The sequence below is a fragment of the Lissotriton helveticus genome, chromosome 1_2, assembly GCF_964261635.1.
Source record: "Lissotriton helveticus chromosome 1_2, aLisHel1.1, whole genome shotgun sequence".
NCBI classification, from domain to species: Eukaryota; Metazoa; Chordata; class Amphibia; order Caudata; family Salamandridae; genus Lissotriton; species Lissotriton helveticus.
The window spans coordinates 103,015,224-103,040,443 of NC_136058.1; the positions used below are offsets into that span (position 1 = coordinate 103,015,224).

The window sequence follows — 25,220 nt, forward strand, 5'->3', positions numbered from 1 at the left end:
AACTAAATCCTATATAAACATCAAAGCAATTGGTTCAGCACTCAACAATGTACAATCAAAAAGAGTTCACAGTAGTAAGCACATAAAAAACATTCCCGGATTCCAAATATTTTCTCTTTGTTCCAATTCATTCTTTATTCAATGTTCATTAAAATTCAAAGGACCATAGCTGACGCGTTTCGTCTCGGAAAGAGACTTCTTCAGGGCTCATAAGAATCACAGTATGTTTTCACAGTTGATTTCATCAGTCCAACGTTCAAAAGAGAAATCTCATATAATATTTGTTTCCATAGTTACGGCTTGGTGGGCGGCGACGTGAATGCACATCTGTTTCAAGATCTTGAAACAGATGCGCATACACGTCGCCGGCCACCAAGCCGTAACTATGGAAATAAATATTATATGAGATTCCTCTTGTGAATGTTGTCACCGTGACATTACTTGATCCTTGTAGCGCCCACCCTTGCCCCCGGTGTTGTCTGTTCTACGTCTTTTGAAGCAGGACCAGAGCTTCTTTCTTCCACTCTGAGGCAAGGAACTTTATGGTGCAGTGCTAGAGACATGCCCTCACCAAAGAAGTCAGGCTTCAAACTATGCCTTAGATGTAATGGGCATGATGACTGACTGTGGTGCCCGTGGTTCAAGGCACGACTTGTTACCGCCTGGCCTCCGCTTCCAAATCAAAACTTATACCTTTAAGGAGATACATGCAAAGCTGTCAATGACCTGTGCAAAGGGAGGAACGTAGAGGACATTGAAGATTAAGGTCAAGTTCTAGAACCAGGGCTAGGCCCAGATCCTAATCTCGCTCTATCTGGTCCTTATAGTGCTCGCAGGAAAAGAACACACGCCATGAGATGAAAAACAGACATTCCTCTTCTCTCAGAAGGTCATAGTCCAAGGGTAAGTCTTTACTTCGTGTTTCAACACTACTTCCACACTGTTCGTTGCCAGAGTTAGTGGCATTGTTTTCTAGGATGGCACCAGCACCGATACCATCTCCCCAACTCAGATGATGCTGCTGTACCCTACAAGCAATGCTGGACATGTTACGGAAAGTGGCAGTCCCTTCTGTTTTTCCTGTCACCCCCCATGGCACTCTTTGGCGCACCTCTCGGTGCCCTCCACTCACTCCAGTGCCTAATTTTTCCCTGACACCATATGGGTTCTTCATAACACAGTCTTGCTTTAATTCTATACCCAGACACTTGATGGGCTTGCCACCTCTGTCATCACTTCTGACATCGATCCTGGCTCCGTTAGAACCTCCAGATTTTCCATCACCTACTCAGGAAGCACATTGGACACCTGTCAAAAAGGTTCAGTCCATGTCAAGAAGCGCCCAAAGGTACTATTAGGACAAAATCCACACTCTCCTTGGTTCTGACACAGGCCAATAATCCCCAGGCACCCTAGGGGACATTGAAGACACTGAGCCCCTGTCTTCCTCTGAAGTATCAGATCTTTTGGCCTGTCAGAATACCGGTGGCCTGGATAAAAGTCACCAGACATTGACATTGGTGCACCCCTGGTCCAGGACCTGCAGAAATGGCACCCTTCTGTGCCATACTTAAGGAGGTGGCTGAAGTGCTTGAGCTCCCTCTCCCTTCACTGGATTACAGGTATAACATTTTGGCTGATGTGCTGTAGTTGGCTTCCTCTACTGTGGATCCCATCATCCCCCTTAAAGAGGCGCTTGTGGAAGCATTCAAAGAATAACGGCCAAATCGCACCTGACTGTTAACCAAACATTTGCATGCTGCAACAGGCCAGCCCCGACCCAGCCTTCTTGTCCCTCAACCCTTCTCCAGAAAACTTAGTGATGCAGGCAGGCTTTATTCAGCTTTGGTATAGAGAAGCCTTTCCTACCCAACCTCCAGAAAGGAAGTTAGTAAAAGCTAGAGAAAGTGGGAAAGAAATTTATTTTTGCATGCAGCCTATTGTGGCACTACTCCCAGGCCCTGTGGATATTCCAGCCTTGATGGTAGCAAGCTTACCTGAGCATCTCAAGGGCCACTTTGTGGAGGTGGTCCTGGATGAGCGAGATGCTTATAGTTTGCTTATAATTAGAGAGGGCTGGATAACGCACACTGCATCAATAAGGCTATGAGTTCATCTGTGACGTTAAGGTGACATGCCTGGCTGCGATTATTAGGGTTCCCGGCAGATGTTCAAAACACATTATGCCCTTTGATGGTGAGTGCCTCTCTGGTCAGAAAGCGGTGAAGCAGTTCAAGGAGATAAGAGCCACTGTGAAATCATTGGGACTGCAGTAATCAACAAAGGACTGTTCTTCCTTGCCCAAGCCATTCAGTGCGGTGTTTCCCTTTCAGGTAATGCCAGTCAGTCCACCCTGACTGGCCAGCAACAGCAAAACCCTCTAGTTCGGTCTTCCTCCTCCTCCTCATCTTTCCCCACTTCTACCAGGGGAAGGAGCACTTTATGCTGATGGGAGGACCAGTGTTTTCTTTTCTACCTGCCTGGAAGGCCATACCTCAGAGCAATGGGTCAGCAGATTGTGTAAAAGGGATATACCATACAGTTCCAGCAGCATCCTCCCCATATTCCTCTTCAGCATTCCCTTCCATTCAAGGGCCATCCCTGGATCCTGCATCAAGAGGTATGAGTCCTGGGAGTAGTGCAGTGATGTGATAGGTGCCAGAGCAGTAATTTGGACAGGAGTACTGTTCTTGGTACTGTATCAGGGATTCTGCTCCTACACAGAACTGTGCATAGAGACTTGGAACCTCAGTGAATTAGGGTGTGCCAAAACTCACCTTAGTGTCCAAAATCCGCTTACCAGACTAGCATCAGTATCTCATTGGCTCTTCCATAACACCAATGATTAGATAACCCTGAACATGGAACTTAGATTACCTCAGGTAATGTGGAACACATGAACACTCTTTCTTAATGCTTTCATACCAGTCTAAAACAGGGAGTTAAAGAAGACACGAGCAAGTTTGAAATATTTATTTCTAATGCTGTGTTCTCATGCGCAGTATGTTAGCTAATACAAGCAGACATTTTATAAGCAACAAGAGTATCAGCATAGTTACTATTCCATAAAATACAAAGGGAGAAAGCATGTTACAATGCTAAATGGAAACAGGTTTAAATATACCTATATTTCACCCTCCCTTGCTAGTAGGTTATTTTATATCTACAGAAGCTCTCTTGGGATTACAAGGGCGGCCCCATACCTCTGATACTTAGAAGAAATGGATCACATCAGATTCTGCACCAGCTCTCAGCATGCGAATGTTCTCCAAGTGTGTTTGATCATGCCTACGCAGTGCATTATTAAACGCGCCAAAATCAGAGGTGGCCACAGCTGCATATATGTTATGTCTAGAACGTGCGCTGATCAGTCCGAACAACAACCACTGTGTTGAAATAGCCTTGTAGGCCTCGGCACTCACTGTTCAGACAAAGCTTACCAAGCAAGGCTGCTAATATAGAAAAACATATTAGTCTCGTGTGAAGCAAAACACTCTGCCAGACTCTAAACATTTATTAAATAATGCCGTGTGCAAAAGGCTGCAGAAAGGAAAAATGGCATTTAAACTTTTAATAAGCTCATGTCAACTTAACACAGTGTAAATGCAAGGCACAGCCCCACAACAGTACTTCCTGATTCCCAAGAAGTGGGGCAGATTTCAGCTGATCCTAAATCTCAGGCTCCTGCACAAGGAAAAGTTCAAGCTGCTGTGTCTGTTTTAGGTCCCTTTTTGCTCTGGATGCAGAAGACTGGATGCTGTTAACCAATTGTGCTTTCATACGCCAAACTTGAGAGCACACAGAAGATAGCTGCGGTTTGTGGTGGGTTCACTCACTACCAATTTGCAATTCTTAAATTGGATGAACTTCGGAACCTTTGGCCTTCACCAAGGTGATGCTTTGGTTGCCGCCCATCTGAGGAGGTAAGGGATTGCAGTATTCCTGTACCTGGACAACTAACTGTCCAGGTATAGCTAGTAAGCCGAACATGGAGGAGTTCCATCTGCAGGCGGCATCATCTTTGCTCCTCAACTTGGGGTTCTCAAGCAGTGTAGTCAAAACTTATCAGGAGCCCTCCCCGCATCTCCTGTTTAGAGGAACCGTAATGGATACCACCTTTCCCTAGGCCTTTCTTCCTCCACAGAAGTTTCAAGACTTTTGGGAAATTATTCCCATGTTTCGAGAGGGAGCCCAGATTCCAGTCCTGACAGCTCTACACCTGCTCAGTCTGTTGGCCACTCGCATCTTACAGATCACAAATGCCTGCTGGCACCTGAGAAGTCCTCCAGTGCTGCCTCCTCAGGCAGTGAATCCAACATCAGGGAGATTTGACTGTCTTTGTTATGATCTCAAGGGACACTGCAGGGGACTTGACCTGGTGGGGAACTGAGGAGAATCTGTCTCCAGGGACGTACTTTTGTCCCGTGTTATTAGTGACCACGATGGTGAATGACGTGCACCTTAGAGTGGGGTGCATATCTCTGGAAACTTTAGATTATAGACCTTTGGGTACCAGAAGTGCAGAAACTGCATATTAATCTTCTGGAACTCAGGGCAATCTGCCTGACACTCAAGGCCTTTCTCCTGTCACTTCACGATCAATCAATCCCTATCTTGACATACAGTATGACTGCGATGTGGTACGTCAGAGGTGTGGGATCTCACCTTCTCTGTCAAAGAGCACTGAGGCTCCGACTTGACTGCGCCGACGAGGGCTGTGGCTTGAAGCCACCTATTTGGTGAGTTTACTCCGCGCCAGAGGCAACTGCCTCAGTCAGCATCATTTTGCTAGCCACAAGCCGTATGGATCTATAGGAGACTCACTTTTGTCCATGTAATCAATGTGCAGATTTAGACCATGAAAATGTTGGTCTTTTTCTGGATGGTATGCTTTATTCCATCACCAGATTTATAGTGGTAGTCACTAATTATGCCAAAGAACCCAAAACCTGCCTCAATGACTGAGTGAGGTACTGAGCCTTGATCATAACATAGGTGTGCTGGGGTGAGTGCTAATGTAGAGCTTTGTCATTGAAAGGCATTTTAATCACAGTGGATCCATGGAGAGGCTCTGTTATTGCAAATGTTTGTGTTTATTGTTTAATTCTAGAGAATCATAATCAGCGTGGAAGGCCAGGCGTATCTTCTGATGACTATGAAGCAGATGGTGGAAGCATGATAAGTCAAACAGTCGCCATGGCAATCGCAGGGACTTCGGTTCCCCAACTAACCCGACCCACCAGCTTTCTGCTCAATTCAACGGTAATCACGTGTTTTTGCCATGTGCTTTTTCATTTATTGTTTTTTTGTGTTGTGCTTAGACCACTGTTATGCTACTTATATGTCAATAGATGGGAACATTTGTTTTAAGTCCATACATGAGCAAGACAGAGGGACTTGTCTTGACAATTCTTCTGTCTAAATGGCTTTGGAATACAAATGATATAGACAAAATCCTTCATAGGAGCACAGAACAAGGTTCTGATGGGTACTTCTTACCGAATATTCCTCATCTTAGAATATGCCCCAGGTGCCTGACTGGGTCCAGAACATTTTCATATCAGTATACCTGTGCCTCTTCTGTCAGCATGCAGCTCTGTGTTGATTCCACAAGGGATGGCCTAAAAGCGCCACCTCTGTCTGCTGACATCAGTTCCTTTCTTTCCTCCCCAGACTTTGTTGATTTCCAGAAAACTTCCAAACTTCATACCATGTGTTAAAGAACATATCCCTACTGATCAGAATAGGATTCATGCCATATGACAACTGCAGGAAGCAGGTGTTGGTCACCGATCTGCACAATGTATGTCTTTAGTGCCTGGGATTCTAAATTATGTGGCAAGTGCGACCTTATGAACCAGACTGAGTTCAAGACTGGCATGCTAAGCTGTACCCACAAAGCAAAAGAAGAGGTTGCAGCCTTCGACTAGATCCAGCTTCAAGTCACCGGGCCAGACGAAGTGTCGGCCTCTGAGCCATTCCTGGAACCGTTCCACTTCCCGCTCAAAGTTTCCCTATACGTCCTGGTCGAAATGAAAGCAGCCCTGACTCCAAGTATAATGTGCGAGGGTGTCATGAGGCAAGTCACACTCCATCGAGGTTGCCAATTCACTGAGTTGATTCCTCAGTCTATCCCAATGTTACCAGTTTCCAGGGCTGTCGTCGACCCCACAGCTGATCAGGACCTTCAAAGAGGCCAGACTGCAGATACTCAGTTGACTTATGGTCTCTCTGGTACACCTTTGAGTCCCAAGGAATCGTAGGGGCTTCCAATTGGGTTACCGTCACCAAGTGCTCCCCTGGCACCTACTGCCCCCCTGGCACCTGCTGCCCCCACGGGTCCTGATACAGGACCCACACCAACTCTTTTACCGATTTCCACATCGGCCTCACAATCCATTTTGGTTCCCACCACCCAGACACCAGTGCTGACACTACTGGTGCTGGAAAATGACCTGATACCGAATCCCATGTCAGATCCCGTACTAATGTCAGCCAGAGTTCGACTCATGTTGCACAACAAAATTACAAAAGTGTAGCCACTCATCATGCAGCCTGTCTTTAAACCTGTGCCTCTCCAGCATCACAGCTATCAACAGAGGCGCCATTATTTTTTGGGTTCTGACTCTAATCCTGTGCCAGAGCAGGGTGCACTCCAGGATGTTGATGATGACAATGATGATGCCTCCTGATACCATGAGCCAGTGGGCCACCAAGAGAGGAGAGTGCCTCATTTGTAATGGTAGTTCGGAGGGCAGCTGAAGTGTTAGAGCTACCAGTGCAGTGGAAATCCTGCCGAACAGGCCAGCAACATCTGAGCCCTTTCTACCTTTCAGTGATGCTCTTATTGATACTCTGATGGCTACCTGATGAAACTTTGTTCTCTCTTGCCTGTGAACATGTAGGTTGCCCGATATCGCTGACCAGTGCCTGGTGACCTAGATTTTCTCCACAAGCATCCCACTGAAGAGAGCCTCATTGTGCAGGTCTTGACCAGTAAAGTGAATCCCAGTTCACTCCATACCACTCCTCTTGATAGAGAATTTTAGAAGATCGACAACTTTGACAAATAAATGTCTTCTTTAGCCAGTCTGGTGTTGAGGTCTGTCATTGCAGTTTGTCTTTTTGATCCTTACGCCTAAGCCCTTTGGGACTTAGCCTGCAAGCTCTTGCCAGCAGCCCTGAAGCTCCAAGGGCCTTTTGGCCCAGAAGATTGGGATGGACACGATGCCGCCAATTACATTACGCATGCAGATTTGAATTCTCCGGATTGCCTTGATTAAGCAGTTAATTCCAGTGTGGTCCTTTGCAGGCATGCCTGGATGAGCTCTACTGGGTTCTCCGCAGACTTTGCATCAGAGCAATCAGAAACAAATGTGTTACCTGGTGTGTATAAAGATTGTCAGCTGTTTTGACCTTTTTACATTTACAGGACTAACTATACTTGATCAAGTCACCTTTTGTGATGAGATTTATTAAAGGTTTGGCACACGTTTCCTCCCAGGCCGTTTTTGATGCAAGAGTAGGACCTTCACTAGGTCTTGACATTTCTCATGTATATGCCCTTTGAGCCAATGCACAGTTGCTTGGTGCATCTCTTGACCTTAAAACAAGTTATTCTCACTGTGATGGTCGGGTTTTAATGTGAGTGACCTACAGCCACTTTCAGTGCAACCACCCACACACCCTTTTTTCCTGGGGATTCAGGTTGCCTTGTTAACTGAAGTTTTGATTTCCTTTCACCATTGGCAGTCCATCACATGCTTCTTTACTCCTCCTCACCCCTCAAAAGAGGAGGAGAGGCTTCATCAGTAGGACCCTAACAGGGGCTCTAAACTTTTCCATAGCTCATACCCAGAATCATCGGGTGGATGATTAGGTTTCTGTGGAGTTCCACAGAGCAAAGAAAGGGAAGACTGACAAGAAATTTACCTTTTCACGGTGGATAGTCCTCTGTATTAACATCTGGTACATACTGGCCAAGAAGCAGCCCCTGGAAGTTCTGAGAGCCCATTGTAACAAAACCAAGGCAGGTAGCTGTGCGTTGGCGTGAGGAATGCATCTCCTTCATATCTACCAGTATGTGACATGGGTGTTGGTGCATATTTGCCTGCTTAGTACTGCCTGACATTTTGGTCTGAGTCCACTCCACAGACCCTCTACTTTGGGGAGATATTACTTTGGTATCTATTCTATGGTAAGGCGTTCACCAGGAAGGTAACCTCAAATGCCTTCTGTGCCCCCCCACCCACTTCCCGGTTCATGAGTCTAAACAGTTAGAGACCTTTGGTAAGTGCATCTTCTAATCCACAAGCCTTGCTTTGCAGTCTTTAGTCTGCTGTCTCCTAGGGAGCTACTCTCATCCTCTGTGGGACGCGGTGGCCCAAGTTTTTATCAGCAATTCCGAATAACCTTTGGGCGGCAATGCCCAAGCTATTCAGGATGACCATGATGCAGCAAAATTTGTGATCAACGCTGGCTGGGACACAACCAACGGGTTAGGAGAGTGATTAGCATGAGTGTGGTGCTTTGGCTACGCACCAGAATAAGGTCTATGCATTTCTCCGGGGATGTCCAAGCAGCATACTCAGCTGTGGAACGTTTAAAGAAAAGCAGGGCCACACCAATTTCCTGTGGCCTGTCTGCCCCCTGTAGTCTAATCAACTATTTCACCCCATTTGAAGTTACGGTAGAAGTTTCCCATTCAGCCAACATCAGATCCTGCTCAACAAGTCTCCCAGCCCTTTAATGTCCGAGGCTGCTGTTCACAAAGACCACACCCAGGGTATGAGGGCAAAAGCCAGCTCAGTCCCACCATCCTCAGCGACTGCAGCTGGAAAACCTCTTTTGCTGCTGGGATTGTTGGCCTCCTGCATCCTGCCGGTGGCACATGCCGAATAGCACATCATGCGGCTGTACAATGGGCTCTGAAGTCCCGGTGGGCATAGCACCAGGGGCATCTGTCAGATTGTGTCCATATTTCCTACAAGACTGCAAAAGATCTGCTGTGGTGGCTGCTGGATAACCCCCGCTCGTTACCTCACCCAGATATGACATTGGTCACAGATTCTGGGCTGGGAAGGCCATGTGGAAGAGGTGGCGATCAGAGGCCTCTGGTCTCCAGCGGAAACTTGGCTTCTCATCAATTTGTTGGAGTTGAGGGCAGTTCGCTTGGTGTTGAAGGCCTTTCTGCCCACCATCAGAGAAATGCAGGTGCATGCAGACAACACCACTGTCATGTGGTACTGCAAAAAATAGGGTGGGGTGCAATCTTGGTTCCTGTGTCAGGAAGCTCTGCGCCTCTGGAAGTGTCTGGTTCACTAGGAAATGTTTAATGCTAGGGTGACCAAACTCAGCTGCTGACGCCTAGTGGACCACAAATGGCAGTTACAACCCAGAGATGGTGCAGTGGGTCAATGGTGACAACCCTGGTTTGACCTTTTTGCCACCACTGAGAACGCAGACTGTCAGGACTTTTGTCTGTTGGAGTTTCCAAGGAGACTCATTCTGCCTTGAGGGGGTCTCAGGACCTCTCTATGCTTTCCTGCCGCTGCCTCTTCACTACCGAGTTCTGGAGAAAATCAGGAATGACCAGGCTGAAGTCATTATGCTGGTGCCAGTTTGGACCAAGAGAGTGTGGTATTCAAAACGCCTCAACATGAGCATCTGTCCTCCGATCAAGCTTCTGCTCTGGGAGGATCTTCTGTTGTAGGCAGTAGGACAGCATCCTGCATCTCGGGCCTGTGCAGTCTGCATCTCCATGCCTGGAGATTGAGCGGTAGCAGTTGACCTCATTTCACCTTCTTCTCGAGGTTGTTGATGTAATCTTGGCATCGTGACATTCGCCAGATTGATCCACTGTAGGTCAAGTTGCCTGAAGATTTGTTGTTTGTTTTGTCTGTAGCATGGCAAGGGCTTACTCCGGGCACTGGTAAAAGCTATTTGTAGGCCTTCTTGGTATTTTGTGTTTGCAGGATCCATCTTTGTTGTTTAAATCACCTGTTTTGATGAGATTCTGTAAGATTTGCAACATTTGTTTCCACCAAAGCCCTTTGGGATTCCACAGTAGAATATACATTTGGTTCTTACTTTTTTAAAGTGTACTTTGAGCCCTGCGCGGTTGTCCATTACATCTCTTGACCCGCAGAATGGCCTTCCCGATTGCATAACATCATCTCGAAATGTGAGTGTACTTCAGGCTCTTTCTGTCCAACCACCCTATACCATGTTCTTCAAGAAAAGCTCATGCTAATGACTCAAGCTGTTTTTCTTCCAAAAGTGGTAACATTGTTTCATGTTGAACAGGCTATCACACTCCTGGCATTATTTGTTCCACCTCATCCATCAAAAGAGGAAAAGAAATTCCATCATTTGGACCCAAAGAGAGCACTCAGTTTTTATATTGATTGCACCAAATAACATTCGGTGGAAGATCAGCTCTTCGTGGGTTTTTTTGGGGCCGAGAATGGCAAGGCAGTGCAGAAATGTGCTCTTCGTGAGTTTCTGCAGGATTACCACAAATATTTTGCCTATTTTGCTGAACCTAATTTGTGGCTGTCTATAAACCCTATGCACTTTACCCCGCTAACCAGTGGTAAAGTGCTTGAACTACTCTTTTAAGCATGATAAAATTGACATTCCCCTGATTGGCACAATTAACTACTTATAAGTCCCTAGTGTATTGTACCCAGGGCTTGTAATTAAATGTCACCAGTAGGCTGCGGCACTCATTGTGCTACCCTCTGTAGTGACAATGCAAAATGACTGCAGGCCTGCTACCAGTATCATTGCTGTACAGGTTTTAACTGCCTGTGACCTGTCAAGCTAACCCCTTTTGACAGGCCTTGACCCTCCTATGAAATATTAATAAGTCACCCCTAAGTAGGCCTTACTGCCCAGTAAGGCAGGGTGCATGGTATCAAAGAGTAGGACATGTAAAAGTTTAATGTTATGCATCCTTACAGTGAAAAGGCCCAAAAGGCTATTTTCACTGTGGTTGTGTTATCTGTTCCAGAAGAAAGTATTGAGGTATAATATTAAGTGTACTAATGTTACCTTCACCTAGAAAACAGCTAAATATATATTTCAAGAACTCTTTTTAATAGCTAAACAAAATCTAATTTAATAGTAAAATTGAATTTTGTCTAACTATTGTACTTTGGACAAGTTATCTTTTGTCTGCCTAAAACATCTAAAACCTTTAAGGGCTTTCTAACTATCATCTGGTAGATGATTGCTCACCTGTGCTGAGATGAGAACTGCTCCTACGAGCAAACAGTCGGCTGATTTGAATGTGCAACGCTGACCCATAAGAACCTGCTAAAATATGCAAGAGAGGCATGGAGGCTCCTCTTTGACATTAAAGTGTCAAGCACTGCTTGAATGTCACATCCTGCTTGACTAGTATGCTGGTGTATTTTATATGACACGTGGGGTGCACTCGGGGTGCACTTTGAAAAAGGCCTCCCATGTCACAGGCAAATGTTGGCTAAGACTTGGACCAGGCCCTTGTTTTGCCCTGCCAGTCAGTCAGGCCCCAATCACAGTGGGACCTTCTTTGACATTGAAGTGTCACAGCCTGTTTGACAGGTCCATATTGTAGGAAGCTGGCTCTGTATATACTATGCCAAAGTGAGGTATAGTGTGCACAGAGTCCAGTGGAACCCCAAAGGTAGGCAGAGGTAAAGTTAGTAGAACCTTACTCTCTATTTGTGGTAGCGTGGTCGAGCAGTAAGGCAGTATCAGAGGACAGTGTTAAGCATTTGTTGTACACACTCACTCAGCAAATGAATTCACACATTCAAAGACTGAACTTCAGACTAATTGTTTATTGTATAAAAATATTCTTTTAGTTATTATTGTCTAGAACCAAGCAAGTCTGGCACAGGTAAGCAATAAGTACCTTACAGTAGCCATGCAATTGAAATATAGTTTGAATGATTGTATATGCACTTTGATTTGATTTACAGTATGGATGCAAAGAAATGCAATACTTAGTAAATGCAGTACATAGACATGAATAGGCATTTTAGTAAAATAGCAGGTAAGTAACTTTTGAGATTACTAGGCTTACACAGAGTAGTATGCCTAGATACTACTGTGGGACATTTCCTCAAAACAGGTAAGTAAAATCGTTTTTTTAGATTATGCAATTTTAAAGAATTTCTTTAGTTTCTCAAACTCCACACTTGGCAACCATTCACAGAAAAAAGTCAATGTTATCCTATGGTGGAAAATAGTGTTATTGGTTTTGAGGTAAACATTTGGTAGTGGAAGTTGAGGTTCTGGGACTCAGGGGTCCCCCAGGGTCGAGGATGCATTGTTGTTACACCCTCAGCGGCACTAGGGCGGCCGGGTGCTGAGTGCTGAGGCCCAATGTTATCCAATGGGGGGTAGGGGGCCTCTGGTTGGTGGCTGCTGGCAAGCAGGCCACTGGGTTGTGGGAGCAAAGCTCCTGGACTTTAGATCAGGGCAAATGGGGAAACAAATTAGCACCAAAGGTGCACCCTCAGCGGCACTAGGGCAGCAGAGTGCAGGGTGCTGTTTCGAGGTCGGATGCCATGTTGTTTTCAATGGAGAACCTCTGGTTTGCAAAAGCACTGCAGGCAGGGAGACAAGGTTCTTCTGGGTGCGACCACCACTTCAAGATGTAAGTTGGGAAGTTAGGGGTTGGGTAGGCATCGTCGGTTTGAGCACACAAGTGCAGGTGGGGAGACAACCATTACAACGCGGTCTTTACACCGCGATACCATTACGACGCGGTCATCACAACGCAAGTCGTTACAACGACTTGTGCTGGTTGGCGCTGTATACCAAGGAATAGTATGATTTACTATTCCAACACCTTTCCTACTGTTACGTAGGCTGGAGTTGGAATAGTAAATCATACTATTCCTAAATCCAGCGCCTCTAGCGCAAGTCGTTGTAACGACTTGCGTTGTGATGACCGCGTCATAATGGTATCGCGGTGTAAAGACCGCATTGTAACATCATACATCCATGCAGGGGTGCCTTTTGGGGTCGGATCTTCTTACCAGCTCCTGGTCGCGGTTAGGGGGTCCTTCTGGATTTAGACTGAAGGCGTCGGCTGGAGGCTTGAGGCAGGTCAGGGGTCGCCGGATCTCAGGTCAGGATCGCCGGGGTGACCTCCTCGTGGTGTTTGCCCACTCAAGCTCGGGCCGTGGACGGCGGGTGCAGAGTGGTGTGGATTTGCGGTTTCAAACCAAGGCCAGAGGTTGCACATGAACAAATCCGGTAATCATGGGAGACAAAGTCTTTGGAGGTGAAGGCAGCCGGGTCCTCTGGGGTTTTCGAGGTTGCTGGCTGCAGGACACACCAGGATTTTGCAGGAGTAGGTTCGAGGTGGAGACAGGCCGGTAGGGCTGGGGCCAAGTCAGTGGGCGCCTTCCTCTTGTTAGCTTATGTACGGCTGTTCGGTCCTTCTTCTTCTTCTTTTTTTGCAGGTTCTTGCCTGAGGAAGCAAGATTCAGGGGTGCCCCTAAATACTAGATTTAGGGGTGTTACAGGTAGGTTAAAGGCTGGGACCAATGGGTCCCCTCCCTGGGATGGATACACCTCCTATTATGCCACCCTCCAGTGGGAGGGTGGCATGAGCCTGTCCCTGGTTGGCGGAGTCTCCCCATTTTAAGATGGGGTGGACTGAGAGTTGTGCTTCACCTCGCCTCCCCCCACCTGAGGGGTGGAGTTGGCAGAGGTGGGCACACCTCTCTTCCTCACTCGTTTTTCCCGCTGGTTATCCCGCCCAAAGTGGGGTTCAGAACCAGTGGGGACCAGTTGCTGAGGGCAGCAAGTGGCCTGGGGAAGCTCACAAAGGCGGCAAGCCTTTGAAACCTCCCCTTCGTGACCCCTGCCCATCCTGGGGGAGGAGGCTTGGCACCTCGTCCCAGAATGTGCATAGTTTTAGGCCCCAGAGAGCAGCAGGCTCTAGGCCCAGGGGTCTAGAAACATGTCTGGTGGTGGCAGCTGAAATCAGCCACTCAGCCTGGACACTAGTGGTGGGTTAGTTTTCAGGGGACATCTCAAATATGCCCACTGTGTACATTTTTCATTAAATACCACACTGCTATCCGTGTGGATTTAATGTGCTGAAAAGTTTGATACCAAACTTCTCAGTTTTCAGTGTAGCCATTATGGTGCTGTGGAGTTCGTAATGACAAACTCCCAGCACCATATACTCTTAATGGCAGCACTGCACTTACAATGTCTAAGAACGGATGTAGACACTGTATGGGTACAGGGCTCATGCACCTGTACCCTCACCACTGGTATAGTCACCCAGCTAGAGAGGTGACTGATCTATACCAGGGCAGTGGGCTGTAGGCATGGCACACAGGAATGTGTGCCATGTCGACTCTTCACTTTGTTCTGCACCAAGACAAGTAGCCTGCAAAGGTAGTGTGTGAGTGTCAGAGTACAGGACCTCTAAGTGTGGCACAAAAAGTGCTGCAGCCCTTAGAGGCCTTATCTGGTCACAGGGCCCTGCGTACCTGTGGTACCATTTACCAAGGGCTGACCTGTGGCCAGAGATTCCAATTGGGTTTAGGCTTCAATGCAGTTTAGGGAAAGAACATAGGCCCTGGGAACCTGATTAGCAGGAGCCCAGGGCACACTCTGTCAAAGTACATCAGCAATTCAGCAAAAAGTGGGGGCACCCATGCAGAAAGAGGGCACTTTCTCACACATATATAACGCACTTTTAAGGATGGAATCGGAATGCCAAAACACTTTGTGTGTATCCACTGTCTGGTTGTTGAAAACTCAGCTTTGACTTTACCAGATTTCGGTCTTTGAATTTGTTCGGGGTATAGGGACTGCCTAAAACAGGATTCTCATAGTACAGTCCCTGCACACCGCCCCCCTACAGCCCTTAGAGCTCAATTTTAATGTGGCTGCAGACTTCTGCCATCTTGAAAATGCTTAAAGTGGGTTGAGTTAGCCCAGGAGCCTTTACCCCATTGGTTAGTGTGTCCCCACGGGTTATTCCCATCGACTAGCTCGTGCCAAGCAAAAATGTGGCACCTTCCGGCACTGACTTCAGAACACTCCTGTACCTGTGGAATATCAAAAGAGAATTGAGCCTGCAGGCTGCAACCTGAGAGGAACCCTGGAGGAGTGGAGCTGCTGTCTTTCTTGTACTCAGGACAACTAATTAAATTCCAAGGGCCTCCTGTTAAAGCTACAGGGGCACAGCAAGCTGCAAGAGGCCTTTTCCTGCAACTAACTGGCTGACCAGAGACAACTTTGCCTGGGCTCAACTCGACTCTACTCTTGGCCTCTGCACGCCTGAGGTCCTGGGGGGTTTAGAAGTGGACTCATGTGGTGGATTTGGACTTAAAGGGCTAAAGTCAGAAGGTAAAATCTTTAACTAGGGCGAACCTGGTTAGTGTATCCTACATGTATTCCAACGGGTTCAGCATCAAATTACGCCTAGGTCCTGTTCTCTGCAGGCATTGACCATCCTTGGCATTTTGTACTTCTTGGTGCTATTTCTACTTAAAAATTTAGTTATTCATATACCCAGTTCCCCTTAATGGATTTTTTTCATTTTGATGTAATTTGGTTCATTAAAATGTACTCTAATTTTCTCAATGTTTTGAGATTTGTAACGTTTTGCATTTCGACTTTACTGCTGGCTTTAGTACTGTACACATACTTTACACATTGCCTTTAAGTTGAGCTTGTTTGCTCTACCAGGGGGTTGAGCTCAGGTTTAATTAGTAACTTTAGTGATTCATTTTGACAAAGATCATGATTATTACTTTGGGAGAGGTACTTACTGCTTCAACTATTAACCATATTTTTGTACGCATACATATTGGAGGAAGGGGTGAGGAGTATTATAGTCCATAACAATTCATTGACAAAGCAGTGAAAGACCAAAAGTACTGTGAGTTTGGGTGACTTCCGCCTAGGCAGGAGATATAATACATTTTAGGGTAGCTCTTGTTAAGAGGCAATGAATAACCAAATGCCTGGATGAAGAGGTGAGGACCTTTTCAATCTGAGGTACTAATTTTCTAATCTTAGATGAAGGGGGTTTCACATTGAGAATTCCTAGATAAGGTGTGATAGGTCACTGTATCTTCTGTAGTCTGAATGGTCAGGTCGATAGTATGCTTCTGTTGGTTAGCTGGGGCTTCTGGTCAGTTTGAAGGGGAGAAACGTTTTCCCAGCTAGTGCCTTATGTACAATGCAAAATGTTTTGAAGGAAATGTTCTTTTGATGGAAGCCAACAAATGATATTTGAGGGCCATAAGGATGGGTTGTGTTGTCTTACCCAAACATTATGCCACCTATATAATTTTAAACTATGGTATTTCAAGAGGTATGTCTTTAAATATTCCAGGAAAGGTGGCGTGGCCAAGATGGCGGGCTGAAGAGACGCTCTTCCCGTGAGCTCCTGAAGCCCCGGAGCCCTTGACCCTTCCTACGCTGCTGATCTCCCCCAGATCGAGCGCAGGGGAAGGCGAAAGCGACCGAGAGCCCGGTCAGAGCTGTGCTGAAGCCTCCGGAGGCGTTGGAGCTGAGAGCGACGTCTCGCTGCGCTAGCCCCTGACCCGGGCGGGCGTTGCGGCCCGGATGCGGCGAACCGAAAGTAGAACGGCTGCCCCGCGGCGACCCGGGGCGGTGGTGAGTTCCCGGGCCGCCGACCAGCGAGGAGCCTGCTGTGCCCCCCTCCTGTCACGCCGGGGCACCCTAGCGGGAGGTGGAGAAGAACACGGCGCGCCTCCCACGCCTGACTGGAGGAGGAGCTGGTGAGGCGCGCTACGCGACCCCGGGGATTGCCGGAGCCGAGAGGACTTGTAGGCCGGAGACGCCGGCGGACTTCTTTTCTGGGGGCCCCAGCTGCGGGAGAGCCGTGCGAGGGCCTGGTGGACGCCTCTGCCTACCCGGCCGGTTGTGACACAGCTTTGGGAGCAGTTGGCGGAGGGCCACAACGAGACTTGGTGATCCTGCTCACTCCCGGGCTGTTGGCCCCTGTCCCTGCGCTGCCGGGCCTCACTCCCTGGTGGGCTTCTTGAGCCGGTGCGCCGCCCCCGGGGCCCCTCACACACTTGATCGGTTGGTGCATGCTGGCCTGGAGGGGCCCAGTCCGTGCTGAGTCTACCGGGCGACGGGGCACGCCCGGGCAGTGGCGGTTGAGTGCCGAAACGCCCGAAGTCCTGGTGACACTGTGCTGATCTGCTTCTGGACCGCAGGGGACCTTTACGAGGGCATTGCAGTTGGATATTAGTGGTTACCCTTCCTCGCCCGCCTGCAGGGGTTCATTGGTTGCCGCGCCCGGGCGTGGGGCGCTACCCCGGGACCCGAGACTGCGCTAGACCGATTTGCTGCGGAGGCCCACGTGGTGCACAGCCCACTCTCACGCTCCTCTCCCTACGACGCACCCCTACCTCGGCGATGTCAGGCAATAGAGGGGGAAAGAAAGGGGATCGCACCTTTCCGGAGATGCTGGGCAGGGGCGCCCCGAGACAGGACAGGTCCCAGCCGACTCCGAGTCCCTCGACCGGCTCTCGCGGGGCGGAGGGGGGTGAGCACCCGGTCATTTCTGGAATCGCTGTTCAGCACCCTCAGAGAGGACTTCCAGATGTTGAAACAAGAAGTGGCTGGCGAGGTCCGAGAGGTGAGGAGAGAGGTCGACTCGCTTGGTGACCGGGTCGCCGCCATGGAGGACGCTAATCAATCCAGAGACGAGGAGGTCGAGCATCTGCAACAGGAAGTACTACGGCTTCGGGATCAACAGATCGACCTCCAGGCCCATGCCGAGGATCTTGAGAATCGGTCCAGGCGCAACAACATCAGGGTCCGGGGCGTTCCGTCTAAGGAGGAAGGGGAAGACATCGCGGCCTACCTACGAGACCTGTTTCGGGATATTCTGGGCGAGGCGGGATATTTTCCGGTGAGAATCGACAGAGCGCACAGAGTTGGACTCCCGCGCCAGGCCTCGGCGCCACCCCCAGATATCTTAGCTTTTTTGCCGGATTTTCCTTTGAAGGAACGGATCCTCCGCGAAGCACGTCAGAAACAGCCGGTGAGCTTCAGAGGTCACCAAATTGCTTTATTTCAGGATCTATCCGCAATCACGTTGCAGAAGCGCAAGTCCTTCAGGATTGCTACGGACTTTCTGAGAGAGCATGATACGCAGTATTCGTGGGGGCACCCCTTCAGGCTTATTTTCCGGTGGAATGGAACACTGCATCAAATGAGGTCCCTTCAGGACACGTGCGGAGTGCTGGGTATCACTGCTGCGGATGATGATGTCCCTACGCCACGCCGCCGCACCTCTAGGGAGGGCTGGCAATCGGTTCGGCGGCGCCGGACCACGCTCCCGCCTCCCCGCCCGGACTCTCCCACGATCAGGGCGGACATGGACAGCGCCATACGGGAGGTATCCGGCTCCACATCGACTAGTGACGTGGCCTTGACGGCCTGAGCATCATCCGGGGGGAGATCGTCTTAGCACCACTGGCTCTGCAGGTTTGAGGGTTCCGGGGGAGATGGGGGCTTTGGGGGGGCATTGATGGTGGCTGGACGTCCACTCGGACACTTTACCACAGACTTGCCCGCTAGGGGCTGGACTGGGACATTGGGGATTTCTGCAAAGTTGGGGCTGCTGCTGCAGGGTGCGGGAAGGGAAGGGGGTGGGGCTCTGGACGCGGGGTGGGGATGGGGGGAGTTGGGGAGTTCGGGGATTGTTTTGGGAGTTGGGGAGGGAAGGATTCGGGGTTCGGGTCGTGCCACTATTGCCTCATGCTGTGTTTCTGGTGTCCTCATGTCGCCTCACTGGGACGGGGAGGGGCCTGCTTTGAAGGGATTTCTGAACTCATGCTGGGTTAATGCTCTGATCTCTTGTTGCTGTTGTCGCCATGTCCCTCTTGCGTTGGGCGGGGAGGTGGGATGTCGTGCCTGCTGTGGGTGGATTTTGCCCCGTCCCGCACTGCCGGCCTGTGCTGGTCCCTCTGCTGTCTCAAGCCCACTTGCCGCTAATTTTTTGATGTTTCGCCATGGCTCTTAGAATTGTCACTCTCAATGTCAAAGGGTTGAATAATCCGGTCAAGCGCAGAGCTATACTGTCCTTGCTTGAGAGCACCCAGGCGGACATCTGTCTATTGCAGGAAACACACTTATTGGCCCGAGATTGTCCCAGGTTGCGGTCCCCGAGGTTTCCAGTTCAGCTTTTCTCCTCTGGGGCTACTAAAACGGCGGGAGTAGCTATCCTGCTATCCAGGAGGTTTAAGGGGGAGGTGTTGTCCAAGGTCGCAGAACAGAAGGGGAGGCTCCTGGCATACAGGGTTAGGATAGGGGGGTTTCTGTTCACTGTGGGCTCAGTGTATAGCACCAATGACCGTCAAGACCACTTTTTACAGTCTGCCCTGGACGATATTGCCACTACCCCAGACAGGCACATAATCGTTGGGGGCGACCTGAATATGGTCTTTGACTCTTCCCTGGACAGGTCCGTACAGCGCCACCCACACGCCGGGGAGTTCTCGCGGTTGAGTTCCTCCCACCTCAAAGATCTGGACATGCACGATCTTTGGCGACGCCTCCACCCCACTACGCAGGCATATTCCTATTATTCCCATGCACATAGGACGTATGCGAGGCTGGACTATCTCCTGGTTACGGGACCGATGGCGGACTTGGTGTCCACTTCTGAGATAGGGGTCCTCTCCCTGTCTGATCACGCTCCGGTGACGGGGTCCTTCCGACTACCGCCGGAGCCTCGGTCCCGCGAAGTCTGGCGTTTCCGTGATACCCTGTTGCACAAACCAGCGGTACTGAAACAGGTGCGCGCTGTGATTGCGGGGTTCCGGGAACACAATGAGAACGAAGACACCTCCCGGGCGACACAATGGGCTGCCCTGAAGGCGGTGCTGCGGGGGGAATTTATCGCCATATCCTCGGCGGAGAATAAGGACCGCCAAAAAAAGAGGGACGAGCTAACCAACACCGTGCGGGAATTAGAACAAGCGCATCGGAGGACGGGGGCCCCCAGGGTGTGGAGACAACTCAAAGCGGCCCGGAAGTCACTCTCCGCGCTCGATATGGATAGGGCGGAATATGCGGCGCTGCGCATGAAACATGCGTACTACACCGGGGGTGACCGCTGCGGCCGCCTGCTGGCGAATAAACTCCGGGTGCAACGTCTGCGTCAGCGAGTTACGGGGCTGTCTACCCCTGACGGTCTAGTAGCCGCGGACGACCCCCAGATTGCAGACGGATTCCGCCGTTACTACGCCGACCTGTATACAAGTGATGCCTCCTCCGCCCAAGCTGGGTCCGATTACCTTGCATCGGTCGTCCTCCCCGTCCTCACACCGGAGCAAGCGGAACACCTGGAGCGCGATATCCGACCGGAGGAAGTGATTAGCGCTATCTCCCGCCTCAAGCATGGGAAGGCCCCGGGTCCCGACGGCTACACCCCACTTTTTTATAAGGTGTTTTGCCTAGAGCTGGCGCCGCTGTTGACGCAGCTTTTTAACTTGTTTGCCGAGCCTGGGGCCATCCCCCCAGATCTCCTACGGGCCACGGTGACAGTCATCCCTAAGCCTGGGAAGGACCGGGCAGAGTGTGCCTCTTACCGGCCGATCTCGCTACTCAATGTGGACCTCAAGCTCTACACCGGGGTTCTGGCGGCGCGCTTGGCACCACACCTGCCGGGTCTTGTGGATCCAGATCAGGCGGGGTTCGTCCCGGGCCGTCAGACGGTGGACAATACTAAAAGAGTCGTCCACGTCCTGGAAAAGGCCTCCCGCGTCCCCGGAGAGCGCATGCTACTCTCGGTTGACGTGGAGAAGGCGTTCGACCGGGTGCACTGGCCATTCCTGGAGCACGTACTCACCAAGTTCGGTATAGGAGAAAAGTTCCGCACCCTCATATTTAATTGTTACAAATCTCCTACGGCGGTGGTGAGGGTGAACGGCTGCGACTCTGACCGGTTCGCGATAGAAAGGGGGACCAGGCAGGGGTGCCCACTTTCCCCCCTGCTCTTCGCTCTCTACATGGAGCCTTTTGCCCAGAAGATTCGGGGCAATCCGGAGGTGACCGGTGTCCGGATGGGGGGCTACATCCACACTATCAGTCTGTACGCGGATGATGTGATTTTCATGCTTGATAATCCGAAGGAATCGCTCCCCGCTTGCATTGCTGAGCTTGACGCCTTCGCGGCGGTGGCGGGGTTTAAAATGAATATCCGAAAGTCAGCGGCCCTTGACATCTCGCTCGCCCCCGCCACACGGCATGAGCTGCAGAGTGCCTTCCCCATGCAATGGTCTAGGGGTCTGATCCCATACCTGGGGGTACTGCTGGCGCCATCTCTACCTGCCATGGTTACCGCTAACTACGCGGCCTTGGGCAAGAAACTGAAGGAGGAACTGCTCCGTTGGAGCAAAGGTACGCTGTCCTTACTGGGACGGGTCGCCGCGGTCAAGATGACCCTCTTGCCGCAGGTATTGTACCTATTCCGGGCCCTACCACTCCAGCCACCGAGGGGGTGGATACGTCAGGCTCAGGCCGACATCGCTCGGTTTGTCTGGCAGGGCCGCAAACCCAGACTCAAGAAGTCCCTGTCGACGCTGGCGCCCGAGTCCGGTGGTCTTGGGATTCCGGACTTCCACAAATATTTTCAGGCGGCGCAGCTGCGGTACCTGGTTGAGTGGAGCAAGTGGGAGTCTGACAGACATTGGTTGTTCCAGGACCAGGCGGTGGCGGGGAGGACTCTACAGGAGGTGCCTTTCCTTCGCAGGCCTCACCGACCCCCCAATCTCTACGCGTCCTTTGTCACCCAGGTCCCGCTTCGTGTCTGGGATGCGGTGAATCTTAAACATGACCTTACCTCCTTCCCGTCGCCGCTTACTCCGTTGGTGGGGAACCCCGACTTTCATCCTGGAACGGAACCCGGAGCGTTCTCGCTTTGGCAGACGGCTAGATGCTGCGCGCTAGTCCATATCTATGGCCCTGAAGGAGCCGTGCCGTTCGAAGACCTTCGTCGGGAATATCACCTACCTGAGACTGAGCGGTTGCGCTATTTGCAAGTTCGCCATTGGGCGCTTCAGCCACAGGTCCGGGAGCTGGCCGATCGGAAACTTACCCAGTACGAGCTGTGGCTAGCGACGCGCTCTTCGGACGCCAAGCTTATATCTGACCTGTACCGACTCTTGCAGCCCCCCCCTTACCACATCTATAGTCCCGGGAGGGCTCGCTGGGAGCGTGAGCTGGGGCGGGAATTGAGCCATAAAGAGTGGGATGACATCTCCTACAGGGCGCGACACTCTGCATACCACACTAGGTTAACAGAGACCTTTACCAAGGTCTCCACGTACTGGTATTACACACCCCAGAGGTTACACGAAATGAATCATCATGTCCCGGACACCTGTTGGCGCAACTGTGGGCAAATAGGCACGCTTACGCATGTTTTGTGGGATTGTCCGCTGCTGGACCAGTACTGGAACGACGTCTTAGACGAAATAGACCGGTGCTTTAGCATTGAATTGCCTCGCCTCCCTGCTTATGTCTTATTGGGGTTGCCCAATGGGTTGATGTACCCTCTGCGATCTAGGAAGGGCAGACAGATAGCGATTGCTTTGGGCTCAGCGATCCAAAACATACTCATTTATTGGCGTACCACCACACTCCCTAGCTCCGTTGGCTGGCTGCACCGGTTATGGCACGTTCTGGGGATGGAGAAACTATCTCTCACGGTGGCAGGGGAGGTGGATAGATTTGACGAACTGTGGCAGCCTTTCATAACACTACTGCAATCGGAGTTCAAGGAGATTACCTGCCCGCACTACCTTAGACTGCTGCGACTCACGACCCCAATTGCATAATCGAAACAGTGTGTGGGTACGTTGGAGGACTGGAATGTTACGCGAAAGTGTGAGCGGTATGAGACGTTTGCACAGGCACGAAGGGTGAGGGTGGGGAGGGGGGGGTTTGGGGGGGTGGATGAGGGAGGGGGGAGTTTGGGGGGTGGTTGGCTCTGGATTACGTCGTCTCAGACCTTTCACGAACAACTATGGCTCAATGACTGGGCAGCTGCCGATATGTGATTTTCAGTTGGTTATGTGGGGAGGGGCTTGGGCAGATACTCACCATGACGATTGTATTCCTTGTTTGCCCTGTTTTTCTTGTTTGTGGAAATGCAATAAAATACTTTAAACCTAAATATTCCAGGAAACATAAAACAATAGTGAACATTGGGGTACTTTTCTGAGAGCATTAGATCATCAGCAGGATCTCTTTTAGTAGACGTAAATGATGAAATGCAGTTTTTGAGATCACGTTTTTTTTGGCCTGAATGTAACAAGAAACAAATCTTTTGGCCAAGGTGATGGAAAGGGCCTTGGGGAGGCTTTTTTGTTGTCATTTACACTGAGTATGTTAGTCAGTATCCATCGAGAAACCTGGGAAAGGTAGGAAGATACATTTATGTGGTATCTGGTGGTTAGAACTCCCTGCATGCGCCTGGTCTGTTGCTGTGTGAACTAGGGTTCTAAGAATGTGGAGATTCAAGGAGTGAGAGTTGGAGAGCTGGTTCACTTGAGGCATTGTGTGCTGAGCTGGTTGGGATGATTACATGTATCCTAAAATAAACAAATTATTAAAGAAGACTACCATTGTGTACCATGTTTACCTCTTCACACTGGCAATGAGGGTAAGTGACACATTGCTTGCTTCACCTCAACAGCTGCCATCTGGTAGACCATTGGGGGTTGCTGACGCATCTGATTTGAAACCTCTACACTGCTTCAGGTCATTTTCTTTTTTTTTTTTTTTTACTTCTTATTCCACCTCAACCGACTGCTAGTTTAATATTGGATATCTTGAGGGTAGCTTAAGAGTACTGCTCGCGCTGTGTCTCAAGCAGAGAAACAAGCAGAGAGACATAAGCTGTGGCACGAATGGACGCTCGAGCTGCGCACGAGTCAAGACTCAGCATTTATTTTTCCTAGCAACTACATGCAACAGTGGTGCTGTGCACCAATCAGGGCAGAGCGATTGTCACTTACCAACCTGACGCCTCTTCAAGACCTCACCAGCACAGTTCTCGCAGCCTCAGCACAAGCAAAACTATTGACAAGTGGTGTTGCGTGTCAAATTGTGCACGCTAGACAACGGAGTTCAACTGACATCAAGGGAAAAGGAAAAGTTTCTGAGAGATAGAGAGACTGTCAATAAGAAATCTCCACTATATTACCACAAATGCAATGGCATAATTTCTTAGTGCCCAGGTTCAAGGCTATCTGCGACCCAGAATCAAATGGAATAATTTCTGATTGCCTACATTCAAGTCTATCAGTGACACTCCCCCTTATCATGAGTGATGTCCTCTCTCCAAGCGCTTTTCCAGGCTGACGAGATCATGCCCACGTGGCTGTGACATCTTGAGCCCAGTGAAGTTCAGCTTAGGCAGCCAGATGTTTGCACATTTTGGCATGTCTAGTACCTGGCTGCCTGACCTGAGCATAAAGATTGTCTGTTAGTCTTACCTTTTCTCAGCCTGACAGACCCTCTACATGTCTGCCAAAAAGTGTGGGCATGGTCTCCCTACCTTAAGGGTGGGCCGTTGCTGATTGCGGTTATGTGGCTTCAGCAGTTGATATGAAGTGAAATGTTCCTGGTTGACCCACTGTCCCCCACCCTTCCTTTGCGAGGACAGGATCTGGGTATGCCCCTCCAAGTCTAGGTCATATTTGTGGCATCCTTTCCAGGCTCATGGTACCTGTCTTGCTTTTCCCCAAAGAGGAACTTTAATTAAACCCAGACCAGGAGGACTTGACCAACTCTCAGCAGAAAGGGAGAGGGTTGACTGAGCTACACGGATATAAGAACTGGTGCCTACCCCTGCCCACCAAGCTGCTAGAAGGAATTCAAGTTCAAGTTCAAGTTCGTGGATTTGTATAGCGCACTACTCACCCAGAGGGTCTCAAGGCGCTTGGGGAGGGGGGGTTCATTTTTTGTCGAATAGCCAAGTTTTAATTTCTTTTCTGAAGAAGAAGTGGTCCTGTGTAAGGCGGAGGTGAGTGGGGAGTGAGTTCCAGGTCTTGGCCGCCAGGAAGGAGAAGGATCTGCCACCCATGGTGGATTTTCGGATACGCGGGACTGCGGCGGGGGCTTGATTGGAGGATCTTAGTTGGCGGTTGGGTGTGTAGAAGGACAGTCGAGTGTTGAGGCATTCGGGTCCTAGTTTG

General features: G+C 49.9%; 1 protein-coding gene across 14 annotated transcripts in view; it reads left to right on the forward strand.

The window, feature by feature from the left end:
- Positions 1-25,220, forward strand: part of DOCK7 (dedicator of cytokinesis 7) — an 870,736-nt gene that overhangs the window by 616,692 nt on the left and 228,824 nt on the right. For all 14 annotated transcript variants that reach the window (XR_013603568.1, XR_013603571.1, XM_078669468.1 and 11 more), the window contains one exon: positions 5,111-5,262. Coding sequence is in view for 12 of the 14 variants with exons in the window: in XM_078669468.1 (XP_078525594.1) it covers positions 5,111-5,262 (152 nt within the window). In the remaining 2 variants the exon portion in view is untranslated. The remainder of the gene's footprint in view (positions 1-5,110; positions 5,263-25,220) is intronic.